At 41.6% G+C, this 21,113-nt stretch overlaps 1 protein-coding gene across 2 annotated transcripts in view; it reads left to right on the top strand.

Moving 5' to 3' along the window:
• The window catches only part of ZNF827 (zinc finger protein 827), a 299,492-nt gene that overhangs the window by 225,329 nt on the left and 53,050 nt on the right, over nt 1-21,113 (top strand). For both annotated transcript variants that reach the window (XM_077279284.1, XM_077279285.1), the window contains exon 6: nt 19,377-19,610. In XM_077279284.1, coding sequence (XP_077135399.1) covers nt 19,377-19,610 — 234 coding nt within the window. The remainder of the gene's footprint in view (nt 1-19,376; nt 19,611-21,113) is intronic.

The raw sequence follows: 21,113 nt of genomic DNA, 5'->3' as shown, positions 1-21,113 counted from the left end.
TCTGTTGTTTTTTATTACTATTCCTTTATTTGCTTACAATACTAAGATTAAAAATATGAAATATGTATGCAAGTTTTACAGTAAATGTATCCGCATTGGGTAGTTCTCTAGTGGAGATCCTTTAAGCATTTAAAGGAAATCTGTCACCAGCTTTTGCTACCCCATCTAAAAGATGCATAATGTAGGCACAGAGTCTCTGATTACAGCCATGTATCACTTACTGGGCTGCATATTGTCATTTTGATAATCACAATTTTATCTTCTGCAGACCTACCAGTTCTCTGAATGTTAGCTCTTTATAACTCCTCCCACCCCACTGATTGGCAGCTTTCTGCCTATGTACAGTGTACATAGAATGCTGGCAATCAGTGGTGGGGGCAGAGTTATACAGAGCTCATGAATATGGTGGACTACATGGCAGCAGGTTTACTAGTCCTCTACTGATAATCTCCTGCTCATAAAATAGCGATTTTAACAAAACTGCACTAAGCAGCCCAGTAAGTGATACATCACTATAATCAGGGTCTCTGTCTCTAGATTATGATCCTCTCAGATTAGGTGGCAAAAACCTAGTGACAGATTCACTTTAAGTCTGAGCTGCTGAATCTAAAACTAATGAGAACCTGTCTAGTAGGGACACGGCATCTAGAAAAGTCTAACCACTTCACAAGTATTGTGTTTCAACAAATATATGTTAATTATATCAACATTTTTGGGACAACTCACCTGAGCAAATGATGTAGCCGCCAAGTGTGGATACATGCTGCAGTGTTCAGGATTCCCGGCCAGTGGCTCACCTTAGAATCAGTGTGCACACGCTCCCTGAACACTGTGGCGTGTATCCCGGCTTGGTGGCTACAGCACGGACTAACCCTCAGGTGTTTCTCCACTAAAGCGATTATATCGGACTGTACATTGGAACAGTGAGTTCAATAAGGACATCTGTCCCAAAAATGCTGATCCAATTAATGTCTGCTGAAACAGAATACTTGTAAAGTGGTTGGACATTTTTGTAATCCTAATACCGATACTATGGACACCAAACAGGTTGCGTCTTTTTGCCTATTTTTTAACATCCACTGAACTGGTTGCTAAAATGTAGTTTACCTGGTTGCTTTTTTTTTCTTTTGAATCCTTTGGTGACTGACATTTTGCCCTATAAATATCCAGACAGTACACTGTTATCTGTGCAGCGAACACAACTTACCAATCCAATACCACTTTTCTATACATAGAATTTTTGAGGTGAGTTTCTCAGCCCTTGGTGTCCACTTGAGCAGCCGGGGGGTGTTTGTAGTCATTTATAGTTATCCTTTTAGCGCACTGGAATCAGTTCATTTGTTTGTTACTTACCAATCTTTCAAAATTGCTTGATCAACATTTACCCCACAGCAGCAGATCTGGACCCGTCCTTCTTAGGGTATGTGCACACGTTGCGGATTTTGCTGCAGATCCGCAGCGGATTAGACGCTGCAGATTCGCAGCAGTTTTCCATGCGTTGTTCAGTACCATGTAAACCTATGGAAAACAAAATCCGCAGTGCACATGCTGCGTAAAAAAAACGCGCAGAAACGCAGTGGTTTATATTCCGCAGCATGTCAATTCTTTGTGCGGATTCCGCAGCGGTTTACACCTGTTCCTCAATAGGAATCCGCAGGTGAAATCCGCACAAAAAACACAATAAATCCGCAGTGTGGTTTACCTGCAGATTTACCAAAATCAGTCTGGAAAAATCTGCACACCCTTCCGCAGCTTGTGCGCATAGCCTTACAACTGATATCATGTGAATTCATCCCAATATCTAATCTTCAATAATAAATACCTTATCTCTCATCGTGGATAGAGACACATTTTAAGTGACACAGTCTAGACTTAATTCATGATTTGGAAATCTCACCGTATCGCTTTGGCCTCTGTGAAGGTCAAGAGAAATGGAATTGCCTTCTTAAATGGGACAGAGGTCAGCTTTCAAGTTATTTTCTGCGCGGATGACAAGAGCAAACCTGGCTACACTAGGTACATTAGGGCTGACCTCTCCACCCTGCTTAACGTTCCTGCACCAGACTTAAAGGGAAAAGCATGTACTTGAAAAGCATTTTAGATCTTGGCTTCCAAAAACTATCTCTTGTAAGGAATGTGAACTTTTAACAAATTTTGCTTTGTCGCCATTTGTGACATTCCCAAAAGGATATTTCCACCTACATAGATCCAATTTTCACTAAGGAATTATTATTACTGCAGCAGCAAAGTGGAAAAAATGGAAACATTGCCAACTTTATGCCCTACCACCTAATATAAACCTTCTAGCTGTTATCCCTTCAGAGACAGCCCCTTTCAAAATACGGCCAGTTAACTTTGCCGCAGGGAAGCTACAGCTAGGTAGGCATTATTCAATGCCAATGTAGTATTACATGGAAACTATATAGATGAATGGCTGTCTGGGTAACATACAGGTCCTTCTCAAAAAATTAGCATATAGTGTTAAATTTCATTATTTACCATAATGTAATGATTACAATTAAACTTTCATATATTATAGATTCATTATCCACCAACTGAAATTTGTCAGGTCTTTTATTGTTTTAATACTGATGATTTTGGCATACAACTCCTGATAACCCAAAAAACCTGTCTCAATAAATTAGCATATCAAGAAAAGGTTCTCTAAACGACCTATTACCCTAATCTTCTGAATCAACTAATTAACTCTAAACACATGCAAAAGATACCTGAGGCTTTTAAAAACTCCCTGCCTGGTTCATTACTCAAAACCCCCATCATGGGTAAGACTAGCGACCTGACAGATGTCAAGAAGGCCATCATTGACACCCTCAAGCAAGAGGGTAAGACCCAGAAAGAAATTTCTCAACAAATAGGCTGTTCCCAGAGTGCTGTATCAAGGCACCTCAATGGTAAGTCTGTTGGAAGGCAAAAATGTGGCAGAAAACGCTGTACAATGAGAAGAGGTGACCGGACCCTGAGGAAGATTGTGGAGAAGGACCGATTCCAGACCTTGGGGAACCTGAGGAAGCAGTGGACTGAGTCTGGTGTGGAAACATCCAGAGCCACCGTGCACAGGCGTGTGCAGGAAATGGGCTACAGGTGCCGCATTCCCCAGGTAAAGCCACTTTTGAACCATAAACAGCGGCAGAAGCGCCTGACCTGGGCTACAGAGAAGCAGCACTGGACTGTTGCTAAGTGGTCCCAAGTACTTTTTTCTGATGAAAGCAAATTTTGCATGTCATTCGGAAATCAAGGTGCCAGAGTCTGGAGGAAGACTGGGGAGAAGGAAATGCCAAAATGCCTGAAGTCCAGTGTCAAGTACCCACAGTCAGTGATGGTGTGGGGTGCCATGTCAGCTGCTGGTGTTGGTCCACTGTGTTTCATCAAGGGCAGGGTCAATGCAGCTAGCTATCAGGAGATTTTGGAGCACTTCATGCTTCCATCGGCTGAAATGCTTTATGGAGATGAAGATTTCATTTTTCAGCACGACCTGGCACCTGCTCACAGTGCCAAAACCACTGGTAAATGGTTTACTGGCCATGGTATTACTGTGCTCAATTGGCCTGCCAACTCTCCTGACCTGAACCCCATAGAGAATCTGTGGGATATTGTGAAGAGAAAGTTGAGAGACGCAAGACCCAACACTCTGGATGAGCTTAAGCCCGCTATTGAAGCATCCTGGGCCTCCATAACATCTCAGCAGTGTCACAGGCTGATTGCCTCCATGCCACGCCGCATTGAAGCAGTCATTTCTGCCAAAGGATTCCCGACCAAGTATTGAGTGCATAACTGAACATTATTATTTGATGGTTTTTTTGTTTGTTATTAAAAAACACTTTTATTTGATTGGACGGGTGAAATATGCTAATTTATTGAGACAGGTTTTTTGGGTTATCAGGAGTTGTATGCCAAAATCATCAGTATTAAAACAATAAAAGACCTGACAAATTTCAGTTGGTGGATAATGAATCTATAATATATGAAAGTTTAATTGTAATCATTACATTATGGTAAATAATGAAATTTAACACTATATGCTAATTTTTTGAGAAGGACCTGTAAGTGTCTGGTTGGAAGAACAACTTTCTGTTGTGACTGATAGATGGGGATCTCACATGTTACAGCATAGTGGATGGGATTTCGAAGACACCCGCGACTCCCCCGTGGATACGGACATGCGGCGCATCTTTCCAGATGGCAGCATGTGAGTCTCCGCAAGAGAAATTTCACCCAGACAATGTATTGAACGCGATGAATCCACACGATTCAGTGAACACATGCGGATTCAGCTACGTTCAATAGCCGGAAGCGCTTCTGACGCAATGGACATGTGCTGCGTCCAAAGCGCTGCCAATTCCTAATCATCTATGCATACCCTTAGAGATCCAACTGAATTTATCCCACATTGCCAAAGCTAGCCATAATATTCACAGTTTGGTTAATTTGGCTCATTTAGCTTTCTCACGCAATGTGCTCACTTTGTTTCTCTCGATATTTCTAAAGTGTTTGATTCCTTATCATGTTAACATACAGTTGTGCTGAAAAGTTTACATACCCCAGCAGAATATTTGCTTTCTTGGCCATTTTTCAGAGAATATGAATGATAACACCAAAACTTTTTCTCCACTCATGGTTAGTGGTTGTTGAAGCCATTTATTGTCAAACTACTGTGTTTTCTCTTTTTAAATCATAATGACAACCCAAAACATCCAAATGACCCTGAACAAAAGTTCACATACCCTGGTGATTTTGGCCTGATAACATGCACAGAAGTTGACACAAATGGGTTTGCATGGCTACTAAAGAGTAACATCCTCACCTGTGACCTGTTTGCTTATAATCAATGTGTGTGCATAAAAGCTGAGTGAGTTTCTGGGATCCAGACAGACTCTTGCATCTTTCATCCAGCCACTGACATTTCTGGATTGTGAGTCATGTTGAAAGCAAAAGAACTGTCAACGGATCTATGGAAAAAGGTAGTTGAACTGTATAAAACAGGAAGGGATACAAAAAGATATCCAAGGAATTGATAATGCCAGTCAGCAGCGTTTAAACTGTGATTAACAAATGGAAAATCGGGGGCTCTGTAAAAACAAAAATGTCGTCCAGGCAGAAATTTTCATTTCTTGGCCATTTTTAGAGTATATGAATGATAATACCAAAACCTTTTCTCCACTCATGGTTAGTGGTTGGGTGAAGCCATTTATTGTCAAACTACTGTGTTTTCTCTTTTTAAATCATAATGACAACCCCAAACATCCAAATGACCCTGATCAAAAGTTCACATACCCCATTTCTTAATACTGTGTATTGCCCCCTCTACCATCAATGACAGCTTGAAGTCTTTTGTGGTAGTTGTGGATGAGGTTCTTTATTTTCTCAGATGATAAAGCTGCCCACTCTTTTTGGCAAACAGCCTCCAGTTCCTGCAAATTCCTGAGCTGTCTAGCATGAACTGCGCTCTTGAGATCTCCTCAGAGTGGCTCAATGATATTGAGGTCAGGAGACTGAGATGGCCACTCTAGAACCTTCACTTGCTTCTGCTGTAGCCAATGACAGGTTGACTTGGCCTTGTTTTTTGGATCGTTTTCATGTTGGAACGTCCAAGTATGTCCCATGCGCAGCATCTGGGCTAATGAGTGCAAATTTGCCTCCAGTATTTGCTGATAACATGCTGCATTCATCTTTCCTTCAACTTTGACCAAGTTGCCTGTGCCTTTGTAGCTCTCACATCCCCAATACATCCAGTGATTCACCTCAGTGCTTTACAGTAGAAATGGTGCTCCTTTCATCATAGGCCTTGTTGACCTCTCTCTAAATGTAAGGTTTATGGTTGTAGCCAAAAAGTTCAATTTTGATCTCATCACTCCAACTTACCTTGTTTCAGAGGTTTTGAGGCTTGTCTGTGCTGTTTTGGGTATTCTTGGCGAGATACTTTGTGGCATTTACGCAGTAATGGCTTTCTTTTGGCGACTCAACCATGCAGCCCATTTTTCTTGAAGTGCCTTCTGATTGTGCATCTTGAAACAGCCATACCACTAGTTTTCAGAGAGTCCTGTATTTCAGCTGATGTTATTTGTGGGTTTTTCTTTGCATCCGAACAGTTTTCCTGGCAGTTGTGGATGACGTTTTTGTTGGTCTACCTGACCGTGGTTTTGTTTTTAGGTGAGGATGTTACCTTTAGTAGCCATTCAAACCCATTTGTCTCAACTTCTGTGCATGTTTTCAGGCCAAAATCACCAGGGTATGTGAACTTTTGATCATGGTCATTTGGATGTTTTGGATTGTCATTATGATTTAAAAAGAGAAAACACAGTAGTTTGACAATAAGTGGCTTCACCAAACCACTAACCATGAGTGGTGAAGAAGTTTTGGTGTTATCATTCATATTCTCTGAAAAAAGGACAAGAAATCAAACATTCTGCCGGGGTATGTAAACTTTTGAGTACAACTGTATTCCACCAATTCTGCATATGTGGTAGACCTGTCCCAGATATCCTGCTAACCTGTACTTTACTTCATGTTTTTCTCTTTAGCGACCCCCTGGAAACATTATTACAACATAAATCATCCATGCTCATCCAGGCTTAGTTTACAGTGGGTACGGAAAGTATTCAGACCCCTTTAAATTTTTCACTCTTTTTGTTTCATTGCAGCCATTTGGTAAATTTAAAAAATAGTTCATTTTTTTCTCATTAATGTACACTCTGCACCCCCTTTGACTGAAAAAAAACATATGTAGAAAAATGTAATAAAAAAGAAAAACTGAAATATCACATGGTCATAAGTATACAGACCCTTTGCTCAGTATTGAGTAGAAGCACCCTTTTGAGCTAGTACAGTCATGAGTCGTCTTGGGAATGATGCAACAAGTTTTTCACACCTGAATTTGGGGATCCTTTGCCATTCTTCCTTGCCGGTCCTCTTCAGTTCAGTCAGGTTGGATGGTGATTGTTAGTGGACAGTCATTTTCAGGTCTCTTCAGAGATGCTCAATTGGGTTTAAGTCAGGGCTCTGGCTGGGCCTGTCAAGAATGGTCACAGAGTTGTTCTGAAGCCACTCCTTTGTTATTTTAGCTGTGTGCTTAATATCATTTTCTTGTTGGAAGGTGAAGCTTCGGGCAAGTCTGAGATCCAGAGAACTCTGGAAAAGGTTTTCATTTAGGATATCTCTGTACTTGGCCGCATTCATGTTTCCTTCAAAGGCAACCAGTCGTCCTGTCCTTGCAGCTGAAAAACACCCCTATAGCATGATGATGCCACCACCATGTTTCACTGTTGTTACTGTATTGGGCAGGTGATGAGCAGTGCCTGGTTTTCTCCACACATACCGCTTAGAATTATCACCAGAAAGTTCTATCTTCATCTCATCAGACCAGAGAATCTTATTTCTCATAGTCTAGGAGTCCTTCATGTGTTTTTTAGCAAACTGTATCCGGGCTTCCATATGTCTTGCACTGAGGAGATGCATGTAGAAAAGCCGCGGAGACACCATCACGTGTTTCTCAACGCAAGCAATGAATAGCCAGCTCTTTCACCGGGAAGGAACAACCACGGGAAGGGCAGCATCCAATAAAGGAAAACCACCTATGCCAAAACATGGTATCCATCCACAGACAGCTGTTTCGGGGTATTTGCCCCTCATCAGTGTGAAGTAGGAAACTGGCTATTAGGAGCAGTGCCTAGTGAAAACACTATAAACATAACGATGAATGACCTCGGGGAGATCAAAACATCCAACACCAAAATTTCTACATTTCTTTTTTTTCAGTCAAGATGGGGTGCAGAGTGTACATTAATGAGAAAAAAATGAACTATTTTTTCAATTTACCAAATGGCTGCAATGAAACAAAGAGTGAAAAATTTTAAGGGGTCTGAATACTTTCCATACCCACTGTAGACGTCTCCGTTACTTAGCGACAAAACATATAAATGACAAAACGATAGCTCATGCTTTGGGGAGAAAATACATATACCATATCCAAAATTTATAGTCCGAATGTTTAACTGTATGACCAACAAGCAACTTTCAAGTTTAACTCCTTAATGCCATGGCTATTTTCTGTTTTTAGTTTTTCTTCCAAGAGCCATAACTTTTTTAACATTTTTCCATCAATATAGTCGTATAATGTCTTGTTTTTGCTGGAGAAATTGTACTTTTGAATGACACTATTTATTCTACCACAAACTGTACTGGAAAATGGGGGAAAAAATACCAAATGTGTTGAAATTACAAAAAAATTGCAATTTTACAATTGTTTTGAGGAGTTTTTATTTACCATGTTCACTATATGGTGAAACTGACTTGGTAATATGATTCTCCAGGTCAGTACAAGGAAGCAGATAACAAATTTGTGTTTTTGTTTTTTTTTATTTAAGTGGTTACAAAAAAATTGCAAATTTTTAAGAAAATATTTTTGTTTTTGTTGCCCTTTCCCAAGACCCATAAAGTTTTCATTTTTCGGGAAATATGGTTCTGTGTCAGTGCTTATTTTTTGTGCCCTGAACTGATGTTTTTATTGATATCATTTTGGGATAGATAAAATATTTTGATCGCCTGTTGCATTTTATTGCAATGTTGCAGTAGCAATAGAAGTTTAATTTTCTTTACGCCGTTTACCAATCAGATTAGTTTTTCTCATTCAAAATTTTATTGTTTTTATAATACACAACAAAAACATTCATATCAACAGGTTCATATGAACACACCATATGGTATAGTAACTACTGAAGTAGAGAATTGTTTAGTTACAGGAAAACAAACAACCCCACACCGTATCAACAGTATTTTGCAAAAGACAATTGACAACCTGTTAAACTAAACAGATTAGTTTATTTTAGATTTTGATAAATCGGACTTCTGCGAACTCGGCAATACCAAATATGGTTATTTTTTTTTAGTTTGTTTTATTACACTGGTCTACAAAAAAAAAAAAATAATTTTCTGGCATGGTCTTTAAGAACAGTTTTAGACTAAGGGTGCTGAATTCAAATCTGATCTTATAATTTCTCTATCACATTACGTTTTTGCGCTATAGTTATATAGCCCATTTTCATTTATTCCATGATAAATATAAGTAGTGTATGAAATGTGCCGGTTTATACGGTTCACTAAGGTAAATTTAGTTTTCATTTAGTCTCCCAATAAATGTGAGAATATCTTTGTTTTCTTTGAACATGCATATTTCCCATTTGTTATGATAACACCCTTGTTTTCTGTGCTACGGGACAGTAGAGCTACAGCAGAGCATTGGGTGAAAACTGAATGGCCTCAGCGACAGAGTTTGGCATCTGGCGATAAGAATGTCATCTATGATCCTCTAGTGGATAGGAAGGACATTGTCTTTCCTCCCTTACACATAAAACTTGGATTGATGAAGCAGTTTGTCAAAGCTCTCAATCACAGTGGAGAATGCTTTAACTATACATGTTCAACTTTTCCTGGTCTTGGTGAAGAGAAGAAAAAGGCTGGAATATTTGATGGACCTCGAATAAGAACACTTATGAGAGACCCAAATTTCATCACATCAATGAATGAGACAGAAGAAAGCTTGGAATGCATTTGTAATGTGGTGCAGAATTTTCTAGGGAATAAGAAAGCAGTGTCAGGACTCTGAACATTTTTTACCTTTGTGCATTACTGCCCTTTTCCAAGATGGCGTCTTTGGTCTCATGTGCCCTGTCTTCCTGCTATAAAACTCCACCCCAGCCTTCAGTCTGTGCTAGAGTATTCTGCCTTGCATCCAGCTCCTGACCTCTGGTTACTCCCTGGCTATACACCTGCTCCTGTGAACCTGTGTAGTGATCCTGCTACTCTGCTCTGAGCTCCTGCTGCATACACAAGTTTCCAGTAATCCTCCTTCATCTGCTGCTCGTGTTTACTTCCATCTGCATTTGCTGGACATGTAAGCTGTTGCTGCTTTGCAATAACCTGAGACTATTAACCAGGCCTCCCTGGTTGAGCTAAGATATGATTTGAACTGCCTAATAAGCATATCTATCTGTGCCTGGACTAAGACAAGGATTTATTCGTGTCAAGTATCCTCAAGAATAACTGTGCTTCATAGACTTTCTGCTTGATTGCATTTTCCTCTGAAGTTTCCTATAGACTGCTAAGCTGCGTTTATTATTTGCACCAAGTGTTGTGGACTTGAGGTTCTCTCTGCACCTGTTTGAATCACCGTGTGATAATATAGACTTTAACGCTTATAAAACTGTGTCCTGTAGTTGTCTTGTTCCACGCAAAGAGTCTCCTGAGTTATCCCCTATAAGTATTACAGGATACTCTAACCTAAAAAAAAAAAGGAGACTGCTGGAACAATGACTGCAGAAAGCAAATTAGAGCAGGTGTTTTCCATAATTAGATCACTGCAGAAAAATGTGGAAGGTCTGCAAAAGAAGTTTGGAAGCTTTGAACACAATCAACAAGTGTTTGGACAAACTTTGCAGGACTTGAGCAACCGCATGGCAGCCCAGGAAAACAAACTTGCTGGCATAGAGTCCCAGTATGGACGGGCTTTTCAGGACATAAGCACGCAAATAGCTGCACAAGTGACTTTACCCTCTGGGCAACCGCCACCAGCTGGCCCACCTAAGGTGCCCCGATTCAGATTTAATGGTGATCGCGACAAATTTCGTGGCTTTGTGAATCAATGTATGCTATATTTTGATGTGCATGCTGACCGTTTTCCTACTGATAGATCCAAAGTATTGTGTGTAATAATGCTACTGACCTCACGAGCACTCGCCTGGGCGAATCCGATGATTGAGTCTCGTGACCCACGGTTAAATAACTTTCTTGCCCGCTATGGCATTAATGTTTGATGACCCTAATCGCCGTGCACCCGCGAATCTGCTTTGTTGTCTTTACGCCAGGCTAAACGTTCTGTTATTGAGTATGCCACTGAATTCAGGAGATTGGCGGTAGATACCAATTGGGACAGTTATGCACAATTGCCTATTTTTAAAAGGGGTCTGTCTAGTATTGTAAAAGATGAACTAGCCCGCTCTGAGTCACCACAAGAGCTAGAGACATTTATACAGCATTGTGTGCGCATAGACATTCGCCTTACTGAGCGTAGGCAGGAGAAATTTGCTGCATATAACCGTGTTTCTAACTTTTCCCTTCCTTCCAAAGAAGCCTGCAGGTAAAACCTCTCGGGAGGTGGAGGAGGTGCCCATGCAAATTGATTCCGTTCAGAGGCGCGAGATCAATGAGCGCTGGGAGCATCACCTTCGTGAAAGTCTATGTTTCTACTGCGGCCAGTCTGACCACTTCTTGATCAATTGTCCAAAGTGTCCTAGACGGCCTAACAAGGTGCTAGCAGCAATAGGGGAGTATGACAACTGTGATGATGAATCTGACATCTCTGAATGTAGCCTGCCTTTAAACGCTGTATTCCATTCACTTTCTATGACTTCACCCCCCAAGGAGCTGAAGGAAAAGAACTCTCATTGTTCTCTCCCTATTAAGATCCTGTGTTCAGGACAGTGGATTTCCAGTTCAGCTATGATTGACTCTGGTGCAGGTGGCAATTTCATGGATATCGCATTTGCCAAGGAACATGGTATTAAAATTCAGCAAAGAGCCTCTCCAATTACCATGGAAACAGTGGATGGGTCACCTTTAATCTCTGGGCCTGTGGATTAGGAGACCGTACCCCTTGAAATTTTGTTGGAGCCTAATCATTAGGAGCAACTTTCTTTCTTGCTAATTTCTTCTCCTCATTTTCCTGTGATTTTAGGCATTCCTTGGTTGCGTTCTCAGAACCCAATTATCAACTGGGAGACCAAGGAGATTATCTTCCCAACAAGGAGCAACTCAGCGTTAACAGAAGCTGTCCGTGAGTCCACGACTACGGAACCACATGTACAGGTATTTTCTTTACCTCCAGCTTATAAAGAGTTATCTGACATCTGTGACAAGAAGAATGCAGATCAGCTTCCTCCACACAGGCATTATGACTGTCCCATTGAGCTGCTTCCCGGGGCAGCCATTCCTTTTGGTAACGTATACCCTTTGGCGGCACCTGAGCTTCAAGCCTTAAAAGAGTATATTGATGAAAATCTGGCCAAAGGCTTCATACGTCCTTCTTCCTCACCAGCAGGGGCACCTATCTTTTTTGTAAAGAAGAAGGATGGGACCCTGAGAACCTGTGTTGACTATCGAGAACTCAATAAGGTAACCGTACGAAACCGTTACCCTTTGCCTCTGATTCCCGAATTACTGGAAAGAGTCCACCATGCTAAGGTGTTCTCTAAACTGGATCTTCGTGGGGCTTATAATTTGGTGCGTATTCGTCCAGGGGATGAGTGGAAGACAGCATTCAGATGCCAGTATGGACACTTTGAATCTCTTGTGATGCCCTTCTGGCTTTGTAACGCCCCTGCAACATTTCAACACCTTGCTAATGACATTTTCAGAGATTTGTTGGACCAGTTTGTAGTGATCTATTTGGACGATATACTAATCTTTTCTGACACTCTACAGGAACATGAAGAACATGTCAAAACTGTTTTAAGATGTCTGAAAGAGAACCATCTGTATATTAAGCCGGAGAAATGCAAGTTCCATCGTTCTGAGATACAGTTCTTAGGTTATATAATCTCTCCCCAGGGGCTGAACATGGAATCTGGTAAGATTCAGGCTGTCCTTGACTGGCCGGTACCCAAGAACGTTAAGGAGGTCCAACGTTTTATTGGTTTTGCAAATTTCTACAGACGCTTCTTTCGAAATTTTTCTGATATTGTCCGTCCCATTACTTCCTTGACAAAGAAGGAAAAGCCCTTTAAGTGGTCATCACAGGCTCAAGAAGCTTTTGATCGGCTTAAGATCTGTTTCACATCAGCACCGCTGTTGATACACCCAGATCCAACACTTCCTTTCATTGTGGAGGTGGACGCTTCTGATAATGCTTTGGGGGCTATTCTCTCCCAAAGAACTGGAGAGAATGGTCTGCTACATCCTTGTGCTTTCTTTTCCCATAGACTAACCTCAGCAGAGAAGAATTACGACGTGGGAGACAAGGAATTGCTGGCTATTATTGTGGCTTTCAAAGAATGGAGGCATCATCTGCAAGGAGCTGCACAACAGATCATAGTGCTAACTGACCATCCCAATCTAGAGTTCCTTAGATCCGCTAGATGTCTTTCTCCTCGTCGGGCTCGTTGGAACTTATTTTTAAATCAATTTAACTTTGTTATCTCGTACCGTCCAGGTTCTCGTAATGGGAAGGCTGATGCTTTATCCCGAATCCATGCTGCGGATTCCGTACCTGGAGCCCCATCCAAGACCATTCTATCTGATGCCAATTTCATCGGAGTTATCCACAATCAGGACTTGTGGAAGGAGTGCAGGGAGGCCTATGAAGGTGATGTATTTTTGGCCAACCCACCTGTGGATATTAATCTTGTCTTTAAGGGTGGCATGTGGTTCAGAGATCGACGTATCTACGTCCCGGAGGTCGTCCGTCTGCAGATCCTCAAGTTGGTACATGACTCCAAGTTGGCTGGTCACAGGGGGGTACAGAAGACACAAGAGATCCTGAGCCGATTCTTCTGGTGGCCACCTTGCCTGAAGGATACCAAGGACTATGTTCTCTCTTGCGAGGTATGTGCCCGTTACAAGACTCCTCATGTGGCACCTACGGGTCTTCTACAACCATTACCTGTTCTGTCCCGCCCTTGGGGGTCTATATCAATGGACTTCATTGTGCAGCTGCCTACATCGGGGGGCTTGAATACAATCATGGTGGTAGTTGATCGCCTGACTAAAGCTGCTCATTTTGTTCCATGCACCGGCCTCCCCTCAGCTAAAGATACAGTGAACTTGGTTATACAGAATGTCTTTCGGTTGCACGGGGTTCCGGATGAGATCATCTCTGACCGTGGGGTACAATTCACTTCAAGATTCTGGAAGGGGTTTTGCTCTGCACTCAATATTAATGTCTGTCTCTCTTCTGCTTACCATCCCCAGACAAATGGTCAGACTGAGCGTACCAACCAGACGCTGGAACAATATCTAAGATGTTATTTCAGCCATCTCCAGGATGATTGGTTGGAGTTGTTGCCGTTAGCCGAATTTTCATATAATAATTCTCAGAGCGCCTCCACTAAATTTACACCTTTCTTTGCTAATCTGGGTTATCATCCGTGTATTTTACCTAGGTCTCCAATTAATTCTCCTGTTCCGGCAGTGGAGGAAAGGCTGACTGCGATGAGACAGAATCTGGAGGTTCTGAAGGAATCCCTGACCACAGCTCAAGAACGTTATAAGAGATCGGCTGATAGATTCCGTAAACCTGCACCCATGTTCAAGGTAGGAGATTCCGTGTGGTTAGCAACTAAGAATCTGAAGTTAAACGTTCCTTCACAAAAACTTGGACAGAAATTCATTGGCCCTTTCAAGATCAACGGTATTGTGAGCTCTGTGGCCTGCCGGCTGAAGCTGCCTAGGACAATGAAGGTACACCCAGTTTTTCATGTATCTTTACTAAAGCCTGTATCTCCTAATACCTTCCAGGGACGTGTTGTGCCACCTCCGCAGCCTGTGGTGATTGATGGGCAAGAACAATTCGTGGTGGAGGAAATTATTGATTCCAGGATTCGCAGGAATCGGCTCCAATATCTGATAAGATGGCAGTGATATCCCCCTGAGGAAGACTCTTGGGAACCTGTGGAAAACAGCAATGCCCAACAGAAGATTTCTCATTTTCATCAGAGATTCCCTGAGAAACCAGGTCCAGGATCGTCCTGAGGCCGCTTCTAAGGATGGAGTAATGTCAGGACTCTGAACATTTTTTACCTTTGTGCATTACTGCCCTTTTCCAAGATGGCGTCTTTGGTCTCATGTGCACTGTGTCTTCCTGCTATAAAACTCCACCCCAGCCTTCAGTCTGTGCTACAGTATTCTGCCTTGCATCCAGCTCCTGACCTCTGATTACTCCCTGGTTATACACCTGCTCCTGTGAACCTGTGTGGTGATCCAGCTACTCTGCTCTGAGCTCCTGCTGTATACACAAGTTTCCAGTAATCCTCCTTCATCTGCTGCTCGTGTTTACTTCCATCTGCATTTGCTGGACATGTAAGCTGTTGCTGCTTTGCAATAACCTGAGACTATTAACCAGGCCTCCCTGGTTGAGCTAAGGCTACGTTCACATTTGCGGCCAGCGCCGCAGCGTCGGGCGCCGCAGCGGCGCCGCATGCGTCATGCGCCCCTATATTTAACATGGGGGCGCATGGACATGCGGCGCACTTGCGTTTTGCGCCGCATGCGTCGCTGCGGCGCCCGCGTCGGGGCGCAGAGGACGCAGCAAGTTGCATTTTTGCTGCGTCCAAATTCAATGAAAAAAACGACGCATGCGGCGCAAAACGCAGCGTTGTGCATGCGTTTTGCTGCGTTTTTGTTTGCGTTGTGCGCTGCGGCGCCGACGCTGCGGCGCACAACGCAAATGTGAACGTAGCCTTAGATATGATTTGAACTGCCTAATAAGCATATCTATCTGTGCCTGGACTAAGACAAGGATTTATTCGTGTCAAGTATTCTCAAGAATAACTGTGCTTCATAGACTTTCTGCTTGATTGCATTTTCCTCTGAAGTTTCCTATAGACTGCTAAGGCTGGTTTCACACTTGCGTTTTGATCTGCAGCGTTTGTACAGAAAAAAATGCATGCGTTTTTTTTTCCCTATGTTTAACATTAAAATTTTTTTTTGCTGCATGCGTTCTGTCGCAGAAATGCAACATGTAGTAATTTCTAGAGGCGTTTTTTTGCCGCAAAAAAACGTATTGTTGTCTATGTAAACGCATGCGTTTTTAAGCACACGCGTTTGCTTGCGTTAAAAACGCATGCGTTTTTATAGAAAAAAACAAGAATACACCCTGATAAGCCACCCCCCACCATCAAGGTGATAAAGGGATCCTAACCCTAACAATATGACAGTGAATACTCTACGAGTTAATATTTTTAGTACTCTATAGCAATACCGTATATTTTGGGGTGTCCACATTAAACAAAGCTTTTTATTAGAAGAATGTCCTGGTCACCAGGTCAACATCCCTATGGATCCCTAGGATCCCTAGGGTTAGGGGTAGGGTTAGGGTTTGGATCCCTTTATCACCTTGATGGTGGGGGGTGGCTTATCAGTGACCTGGTGACCAGGACATTCTTCTAATAAAAAGCTACCCCTAACCCAAACCCTAGGGATCCAAACCCTACCCCTAACCCTAACCCTAACCCTAGGGATCCTAACCCTATCCCTAACCCTAACCCTAGCTATTTCTATTTATAGTGGGTTTTCTAGTTGATTTTGATGATTGGCAGCTGTCACACACTTCTCAGCATGCGTTTCAAAAACGCAAACGCATGAAAAAACGCATGTAAACGCGTCAAAACGCCGCGTTTTTTTTACCGCATGCAAAAACGCATGCGTCTAAAAAACGCAGCGTTTGCATGCGTTTACATGCGTTTTTTCACCACCTGCGTTTTTTTTAAACGCAAATGTGAAACCAGCCTTAGCTGCGTTTATTATTTGCACCAAGTGTTGTGGACTTGAGGTTCTCTCTGCACCTGTTTGAATCACCTTGTGATAATATAGACTTTACCACTTATAAAACTGTGTCCTGTAGTTGTCTTGTTCCCTGCAAAGACTCTCCTGAGTTATCCCCTATAATTATTACAAGCAGACAACTATGAAGAGATTGTGGAAGAGCTACTAATGAGTCTGCGAAATCTTGGATGTAGAATGAGTATCAAGATTCACTATTTACACAGCCATTTGGACTTTTTTCCAGAGAACCTTGGGGATGTGAGCGAGGAACAAGGAGAGTTTTTTCATCAGGACATTAAAACAATGGAAGAACGGTATCAAGGCCGGTGGGACTCACATATGATGGCTGACTATTGCTGGAGCTTGATGAGAGACAACCCAGAAGCTGTACATCACAGATCAGCCAAGAAAAGAAAGTTCAAATAACTGCCATTTGTCATTCATCTGTGTGCCATATATATGTGTTTTTATATTTTGTAGTTTAATTCTGTAAGTATATTTGATTTGCTGTACATAGACTTTGTAATCTTTGTTATTCCTTGATTAAAAATATACAAAATGTAGTATCGAAAATCATGTGTTTTTATCATAAAACATTGGGAGTAATTTTCATCACAAATTGAAAATATCTCGAAATCCTGATGTGATAGCCAAGAAAGGGAGTTCATATTCGTAATCAGCATCCAAAATTGACTTAAAATATGTTTTAAAACCTTTTGCCAGAAAAATTGCGTTGACCAGTGTTATTAATTGTGGGTGATTTGAACTTTTGTGTCTTTTTTTTTCTCCTTATTTTCATATTTTTAAATCTTTTTTATTCACTTTTTGTTTTATTTAATAGTCCCCTTAGATGACTTTCTGCTGCAATCATCCTATCGCTTGTGCTATACATAGCAGCCCAGCAGCCTAGCTATGTATAACTAAAATCACAATCTTCTCTGAACGTCGGCCATGAGCTGTCTTTCACAAGAGGATCATAATGACAGGCATGGGGGTCTTCAGCAGACCTCCAGCTATTGTAACAACCCATGCTGCTAAGTAAGAATGCTTTCAGAAATAGAAGTGTTAATAGTTCATTTTTACTAATTAGCAAAATTAAAAATGAATTAACAAAAAACAAATCTACCGTAAATCAAATCAATATTTGGTGTGACCGCCCTTTGTCGTCAAAACATCATCTTTTCTCCTATGCACAGTTTTTGAAGAAACTCGACAGACAGGTTGTTCCAAGCATCTTGAAGAACTAGTGACCACACTTCATCTATGCATGTAGACTTGTGCAAATCCTTCTGTCACTTCATGTAATGCCACACAGACTCGATGTTAAGGTCGGGGCTCTGTAGGGGCCATATCATCACTTGTAGAATTCCTTGTTCTTTACGCTGAAAATGATTTTTAATTACATTGGAACCATTAATCCTGACCAAATCCCTAAACTCCTTTTCTGAAATGCAGCCCCAAACTTGCAAAGACCCTCCACCATGCTTCACTGTTGCTTGCAAACACTGATTGCAGATATTCAGATTTTGACTCCTAAGTCCAAAGCACCTGCTGCCATTATTCCTAAACCCAGAGCCCATGTTTTCATGCATAGTATCAGTCTGTTCATTGTGGCAAAAATACATGAGGATTTCCTAAAGCAACAACAAGTTAGGTGCCGATTCATCATAGTGTTTTAGCCAGAAAACTGATACAAAACGCTTTGATAAATAACTTTTGTGCGCAACATGGAGGCGCACAAAATGTTTGTGACTGCAATTCCGCCAAAATGGGTTAAGCTGGGGAGGGAGCGGGACCATGCCCACCCGTGAGATTCATGGAAAATGCCAGCATTTCTTATGTCAGAAAGATGTGCACTTGGAAAATGTGCCGAGTTAAACATGTGGCTTGTACCACTTAATAAACGTGTTCAATCGCCATTCTTAATAAAGCAACGTGTGCGAAAGTTGCAAAATTTCTAATTTTTATTTTTAGTAAACATTACGATATGGAAGAAGAATAAAAACATTGCCAAAAATTTGTAAAAATAAATGTAACACAAAAATATGATTTAAAGGGAACCTGTTACCTGAATTTGGCGGGACTGGTTTTCGGTCATATGGGCGGGGTTTTCGGGTGTTTGATTCACCCTTTCCTTACCCGCTGGTTGCAATATTGGATTGAAGTTCATTCTCTGTCCTCCGTAGTACACGCCTGCGCAAGGCAATCTTGCCTTGCCCACGCGCAGTATGCTTTGCCCAACTGCGGGCAAAGCCGAAAAGCATTAGTGCGCATGCGCCGGTGCACTATGTCCCGGAACACAGCAAAATACTTCCGGGACATAGTGCGCCGGCGCATGCGCACTAATGCTTTTCAGCTTTGCCCGAAGTTGGGCAAAGCATACTGCGCGTGCGCAAGGCAAGATTGCCTTGCGCAGGCGTGTACTACAGAGGACAGAGAATGAACTTCAATCCAATATTGCAGCCAGCATGCAGCCAGCGGGTAAGGAAAGGGTGAATCAAACACCCGAAAACCCCGCCCATATGACCGAAAACCGGTCCCGCCAAATTCAGATGACAGATTCCCTTTAAGTAATAGGTCATTTTCTGTTGTCCTATTCATTCCTTTTTAATGTTAATTTTTGTATTGGTTTAATCTCAATTTTCCAGGATTGTAAAGAAGAATTCCGCCATAAAAAGTTTAGAATTTTATGTTTTTAGCTGTCTTTCTCAGAATCAGTCTTTTAGACTGTACAGGCACGGAGATCAGATCGGATTCGCACAGTTGTTTTTTTTTTTTTTCAGTAAAGTACAGTTTGTAATTGAATTTCTTTCTGCATCCCTGTGTAGCTGAAAGTTGTAAGGATGCGCAGACTGTGAAGATTAAAGAAGAACCCATGGAGGTTGACATCCCTGACTCTTCCGTCTCCCCCAGACAAAACATTGGTTACAGCACTTTATTAAGGCAAGAAAAAAACGAGCACTTGCAGAAGATGCCAGAGTGCAGAGTTATTCCCGAGGGGAACCTGTTCAGCCAAGACATCTCTGTGAAGATGGCTTCAGAACTCCTCTTCAAATTGTCAGGTAATATACCAATTTATAGTGGCGACTTTAATGCCAAACTCGTGAAATCTTGATATATGTGATGACATATAGCAGTGTGCGGAATCAGAACTTACCCTATCAGTGCACAGGGTCCGGTTCTACAATGGTCTAATGAATGTTTACGTAACGTGGATAGGGCAGAATCATCAGTCCAAAATTTTGTGATACAACTCAACATCAATGATTGTGTGCATCACAACAGGTAGGAGACAAGATATGCAATAATCACAAATCCTGGGAGACGCAAAAAAGAAATATATGTTCCACCTAGGTCTCTGTATGAGTAGGTTGGTGAATGTGTGCATTTAAGGAGCTTCCTTTGACCCTAGTCTTCTAATTCCCAGTGGCCACAGTCTCTATAGGATTTGGTTGACAGGTTGCTTTATATGCCCTCTGCTTTCTTCTCAGTGCTGGGAGGTACAGAAAAAGGCAAAGCAAGCATCTTTTATGGGCATTATTTAAAATCCCTGTGAGTATTGAGTATGCTACAACCAAGAACCTATGCATGGAATCTTAAAGAGAATCTGTCACTGGATTTTTTTCTACCCAATCTGAGAGCAGCACGATGTAGGGATAGAGATCCTGATTCCAGCGATGTGTCATTTAGGGTATGTGTAGATGTTCAGTATCTGGTGCAGAAATTTCTGCATCTCTTGGCAAGAAATGTGCTGCTTAAAATAGATGCTTTTTGCCCCGCGCTTTTAATTGTGTTTTGGGGGCGGTTTTTATCCCACTCAATAGTATGAGTGAAATCTGCAGAAAGAATAGACATACTGCAGATTTAAATCTGTGCAAGTCATAAATAAGCAACGTCAGGATTCTCATTCACTTTGCTGACATCAGGAAACCCTTCAGGTTTTATAACACAACTACGGAGAAAAACTGTGATAAATCTGCAACGTGTTCACAGGCCCTAACTGGGCTGCTTGTTTTATTCTTTATAAAATCACTGTTTTATATGCCGCACATCTAGCAGTTCTCTGAACGCTAGACATCTCTCTGTGTACACTGTGCATAGGCAGAAATCTGCCAATCCGTGGTGGGGTGGGGGTTATACATAGCTCATAAATATAGAGGACTGAATGGCTGCAGGTTTACTTGTCCTCTAGTAGTAATCTTCTACTGATAAAGCTGTGATTTTATCAAAATTAAAGCAAGCAGTCTAGAAAGTGACACATCACTGAAATCATAGCCACTGTCTGCTCTCAGATTGTGACAGATTCTCTTTAAGGAGGCTGTGCTGGGTGCTTGGCTAAATATTGTGTTTCCAAAAGATATTTTATACAGAATTTCATTTTCTATGGTTTCTGAGTATGTTTTTAAGTAGGAGCTTTGCCTTTAAGACATGAGAAAAGGATCATTCAGGATACTTATATAGCTCCTTACGCTATAACTTTTATTCCTGAACATAGGAATTATCACCTATCGTTAAGGTATGCAATAACTTGTATATCGATGGATGTCAGATCACTGGAATCCTCA

This window comes from Ranitomeya variabilis, chromosome 1, assembly GCF_051348905.1.
Source record: "Ranitomeya variabilis isolate aRanVar5 chromosome 1, aRanVar5.hap1, whole genome shotgun sequence".
Classification (NCBI taxonomy): domain Eukaryota; kingdom Metazoa; phylum Chordata; class Amphibia; order Anura; family Dendrobatidae; genus Ranitomeya; species Ranitomeya variabilis.
This window is presented reverse-complemented; position numbering and strand designations above follow the sequence as displayed.